The sequence below is a fragment of the Leucopleurus acutus genome (genome assembly GCF_964270905.1).
Source record: "Leucopleurus acutus genome assembly, chromosome: 10".
In the NCBI taxonomy this organism is placed as follows: Eukaryota; Metazoa; Chordata; class Mammalia; order Artiodactyla; family Delphinidae; genus Leucopleurus; species Leucopleurus acutus.
Window position 1 is genome coordinate 103,319,428 of NC_139153.1, and position 5,303 is coordinate 103,324,730.

Sequence of the window (5,303 nt, forward strand, 5' to 3'; positions counted from 1 at the left end):
CACCCCGAAAAGGAGGAGATCGAGGCCGCGGGCCCGGGACCCTGCCCGGGAGGCAGGGAGCCTAGAGACGCCGCAAACCCCACGGGGAAGGCTGGGCTGCCCACCCCGGGCACCCCGGGCACCCCGCGCAGCCCACCCCGGCCGGAACCTCGCGCCGCGCCCCGGCTCCCCCTCGCGGTGCCGCAGTCCCCTCGCCCCGCCGCGCCGCCCCCGCGCCCCGCCCGCTGACGTCACCGAGCGGGGGCGGGGCATCCGCTATAAAAGGCGCGGCCGGAGGGGCGGCGGCAGGTTTCTGCGCCCGTGTCCGCCGTCTTGCGCTGCGCATAGCCTAGCCTAGGGCCCGCGCCTCCACCCGCTCCGCAGCCGGCACCATGCGCGAGATCGTGCACATCCAGGCGGGCCAGTGCGGCAACCAGATCGGCGCCAAGGTGCGCGCCGGGGCGGGCCGGGCAGGGGGCGTTGGGTCCCCAGGGTGAAGACCTAGGAGGGGTCGGGAAGGGGTGGCGGGTCCCCAGGGTGCGCGTGAGGGGCCGGGAAGGAGTGGCGGGTCCCCAGGGTGAAAACCGAGGAGGGGCCGGGGAGGGGTGGCGGGTCCCCAGGGTGAAGACCGAGGAGGGGTCGGGGAGGGGTGGCGGGTCCCCAGGGTGAAGACCGAGGAGGGGTCGGGGAGGGGTGGCGGGTCCCCAGGGTGAAGACCGAGGAGGGGTCGGGGAGGGGTGGTGGGTCCCCAGGGTGAAGACCGAAGAGGTGTCAGGGAGGGATGGCGGGTCCCCAGGGTGCGCTCCAGGGCCGGGGAGGGGGCGGCGGGTCCGCAGGGTGCGCGCCAGGGCCCGGGAGGGGCCCGGGAGCGGGCGGCAGGTACCCAGGGTGAAGACCGAGGAGGGGGTCGGGGAGGGGTGGCGGGCCCCCAGGGTGTGCGCCAGGGCCCGGGAGGGGCCGGGGAAGGGGCGGCGGATCCGCAGGGTGCGCGCCAGGGCCCGGGAGGGGGCGACGGGTCCCCAGGGTGAAGACCGAGGAGGGGTCGGGGAAGGGTGGCGGGTCCCCGGGTGCGCGCGAGGGGCGGGAGAGGGGTGGCAGGTCCCCAGGGTGCGCGCCAGGGCCCGGGAGGGGCCCGCCGCCCCGGGTGGCGCGTTCTCGGCGCGGGCTCGGGGCGGGGCCCAGGAACCACAGAACCTGCCGCGGTGCGCGCGGCGACGCAGCTGTGTGTGATTAATCAAGGCCCCTTTGAAATTTCCTCGGACCCGGCCCTTCTGAGGGACGCGGTTGGTATTTCCCTGGTTGACTAGCCTCTGAGATGTGGATAGGGCCTTTGGTCATGATAATCCAGTGGCCTCATATGGAATTTAATTTGTATATTTTGTCTGTAGTTTGAATGAAAAAATGCAGTGTCATTGGGTGACAGATGTTATGGAGACTTCTCGTGGGTCCGAAAGACAGGGATGTTAGATCCCTTAATGCGAGCACCAGCTAGACCGAATGACGTATAACGTCGGAGTCTGATTCCCGCCTGCGCGGCGGCAGGTGGCCGTCCTGGGCTGTGACTGTCGCCCGCAGTGGGCGAGGCGCCACGGGCATGGTGCATGGGTGTGGGCGGGCGCCTGCACGAGGACGTGGTCTCTTTCAGAACCGCCATATTGCCCCCCCCAGCCCCGCCACCCCCTTTCCTGCTGCAAATTCACAATGCAGCCTGCAGCCTGCGCCCGCACCGTGGCCAGCTCCAGCCATGCTCCCCGCGTGCTCCTGGGCTCCTGCCCGCGCTACCCCACCATTCCGCTGCTGCAGTCAGTGGCCGGAGGGCAGTAAGATGTCAGCGCCTAACACTAAGCCGCTTGGAGAGCTGGGTCGGGTTTGTGCCAGGAAACACGGATCCCTGCCGGCAGCCGCAGGGCGGGGTCCACCTGTGTGGGTCCTGCCAGGACCCGTCCATCAGCTGGGGTGCTGACACAGCCCTGCCGTGGGTGACAGCCCCCGCGGCTGTGGCCACTCTCCTCCTTCAGGGCTCCTCCCAGCTTTTCAGCCTGTCGCCATCATACGGCTGATGCGCGGCGGATTCCTGAGCCCCTCAGCAGCAGCTGCTGGAGGATCAGGGCAGGCAGCTATTGGTCTGTCTGGGTCTCCTCGACTGTCTGTCTGACCACAACGCCGCCGTTCCAAGGACAGGAGAGGGAGAAGGGAGCCATTTTTACTGATACTTCGAATGCCAGGCCGTCAAGCGTTTTTCTTTATTTCCAGTTTTGGGAGGTCATCAGCGATGAGCATGGGATCGACCCCACGGGCAGTTACCATGGAGACAGTGACCTGCAGCTGGAGAGAATCAACGTGTACTACAATGAAGCTGCCGGTGATTATTGGAAGCTTTCCTGCCCCCTCACCTTGCTTTCTGTTCTGCGGCAGACGCAATGTATTAGGAACATGCAAATGACAAAGAAAGGCTTCCTGCATGCATTTTTAACTGCTCAAAAACACACTTCAGAGCTCCTGAAGTCTCCTGCATGTTTGTCATGACGAGGCAGGCCATTATCTCCCTTTGTAGAGCAGAAGCCGCCTCTAATCTCCTACTTTTGTCTCATCTGGAATTTTCCCTGCTGAATTCTGCCGTAAGAGGCCCAGAGAGCAGGGCACTGTCTGTGATTCCTTTGCCTACCGCAGGTCTGAGTCCTGCTCTGTCCCCGCAGGTAACAAATATGTGCCTCGGGCCATCCTGGTGGATCTGGAGCCGGGCACCATGGACTCGGTCAGGTCTGGACCCTTCGGCCAGATCTTCAGGCCCGACAACTTCGTGTTCGGTATGTAGCGTGGTCCCCGGGCACCGGCTCGGGAGGCCCACTTCCTTCTGAATCCCGTGGAGGTCACAGCTCACTGCTGAGTGCCCTGCTGGAGGCTGCGTGTCCACAGAGGCCCTGAGTCCTGGCCTAACTGCCCCCGGTCCACGGGCTGTCGCTCCTCTGGTCCCTCTCCGCACAGCTCAAAGGACGGGGTCCGCCTGCAGAGGGTCCGTCCCACGGCAGAGCAGCCTGGGGAGGGCAGAGAATAAAGAGCGAAGGGAAGCTTCCAACAGCAGCTCCCAGGTGACTGGTCATCTCAGAGGACCAGTGACAACAGGCAAGCATTTCCTGGAGCGAAGGCCAAAGGCACAGGTTAGGAGCGGCTGAGACAGCTGCTTGGAGTGGCCTCTTCTGATCACGTGTGCCTCCACCCTGCCTGCTCCTTGTAGCTGATTTAAGTATTTACATAAGGTTCTTTGTGCTTAATTTTAAACCAGTTGGGTTTTGTTAAACCATCTTCTTAATTAACTGCCTCATATGAACTAACCTTTTTGCTTTATTAGATCTCCAGTGTTTTTGAGGGTCACTGGTATATAGAAAAATTGTTTGTAGGTAGGAAGGGTTTCTAAAAGAGAAGAATCTGTCATCTCTAAATCTAGTGCAGAGTCAAAATGACAGAATCTAGAATTCCTTGCTAGTTTTCGTGTCTGATATTCTCCTTTCCCTCCGGCAGGCCAGAGCGGTGCCGGCAACAACTGGGCCAAGGGCCACTACACGGAGGGCGCGGAGCTGGTGGACTCGGTCCTGGACGTGGTCCGGAAGGAGTCAGAAAGCTGTGACTGTCTGCAGGGCTTCCAGCTGACCCACTCGCTGGGGGGCGGCACCGGGTCCGGGATGGGCACCCTCCTCATCAGCAAGATCCGCGAGGAGTACCCCGACCGCATCATGAACACCTTCAGCGTGATGCCCTCGCCCAAGGTGTCGGACACGGTGGTGGAGCCCTACAACGCCACGCTGTCCGTGCACCAGCTGGTGGAGAACACGGACGAAACCTACTCCATTGACAACGAGGCGCTGTATGACATCTGCTTCCGCACCCTGAAGCTGACCACGCCCACCTACGGGGACCTCAACCACCTGGTGTCGGCCACCATGAGCGGGGTCACCACGTGCCTGCGCTTCCCGGGCCAGCTCAACGCCGACCTGCGCAAGCTGGCCGTGAACATGGTGCCCTTCCCGCGCCTGCACTTCTTCATGCCCGGCTTCGCGCCGCTGACCAGCCGGGGCAGCCAGCAGTACCGCGCGCTGACGGTGCCCGAGCTCACGCAGCAGATGTTCGACTCCAAGAACATGATGGCCGCCTGCGACCCGCGCCACGGCCGCTACCTGACCGTGGCCGCCATCTTCCGGGGCCGCATGTCCATGAAGGAGGTGGACGAGCAGATGCTCAACGTGCAGAACAAGAACAGCAGCTACTTCGTCGAGTGGATCCCCAACAACGTGAAGACGGCCGTGTGCGACATCCCGCCCCGCGGGCTCAAGATGTCGGCCACCTTCATTGGCAACAGCACGGCCATCCAGGAGCTGTTCAAGCGCATCTCGGAGCAGTTCACGGCCATGTTCCGCCGCAAGGCCTTCCTGCACTGGTACACGGGCGAGGGCATGGACGAGATGGAGTTCACCGAGGCCGAGAGCAACATGAACGACCTGGTGTCCGAGTACCAGCAGTACCAGGACGCCACGGCCGACGAGCAGGGGGAGTTTGAGGAGGAGGAGGGCGAGGACGAGGCCTGAGCCCCGCGTGCGGCTGGACGTGGCCGGAGGCCAGGAGGAGAGCAAGGGGGAGGCCTGAGAACTTCTGAAATAGGTCGTGCATCCTTAGTGAACTTCTGTTGTCCTCAACCAAGCATGGTCCTTCTATTTGTATACTATGGTGCTCAGTTTTGCCTCTGTCAGAAATTCACACTGTTGGTGTAATAACGTGGGACGCCTCTGGAAACTGCAGTGTTGTCTAAGATATCCATACTAATAAAAAAGCATGTGTCCAAATCCCGTGGTCTCTTAATTTTTATTGCAAACAATTTTTATTCTTTCACTAAATGTTTCCTAAGTGTTTCCAGGTTTAGTAATTTTAAGAAAACAGGATTTCTGCTTTCATGTTTTTAATTAATAGCCTTTCCGCTCTTTTAGTAAAGAGAGACCAGAAGGCATATTTTTACCTTCACTGGCCCAAAGTATTCAAGGAAAGGAGCCCAGGTGTGTGGAGGTGGATAGAGATCTGGGGACAAAGCCGACCTTCCTCCTCGGCTTGCTGTGGTTGCAGCAACCCTGCGAACGTGTGGAATCCAGGGCCCCGGACGAGGGCTGTCTTCAGCTTAGCCACTTCTCTGTGAACAATGTGATGAATACAAAGACCAGTGCACGCTTGCACCTCTCAGATAAAAGGCACCGCGTAAATTCAACTCATCTTAGAGGAGCGGTCGTGAACACTACAAATGCTTCACTGAACGTTAACCTGAAAGTAAAGTCAATCATGAT

The 5,303-nt window shown here is 61.0% G+C and overlaps 1 protein-coding gene across 1 annotated transcript; it reads left to right on the forward strand.

Annotated features, from left to right (window-relative positions):
* Window positions 1-306: 306 nt before the first annotated feature.
* LOC309967268 (tubulin beta-2A chain) lies at window positions 307-4,796 on the forward strand. Its single transcript, XM_082847837.1, has 4 exons — window positions 307-428; window positions 2,233-2,341; window positions 2,676-2,786; window positions 3,499-4,796. The coding sequence occupies exons 1-4, from the start codon at window positions 372-374 to the stop codon at window positions 4,557-4,559; spliced, it is 1,338 nt and encodes a 445-aa protein (XP_082703963.1). The 5' UTR covers window positions 307-371; the 3' UTR covers window positions 4,560-4,796.
* The last annotated feature ends 507 nt before the right edge of the window (window positions 4,797-5,303 follow it).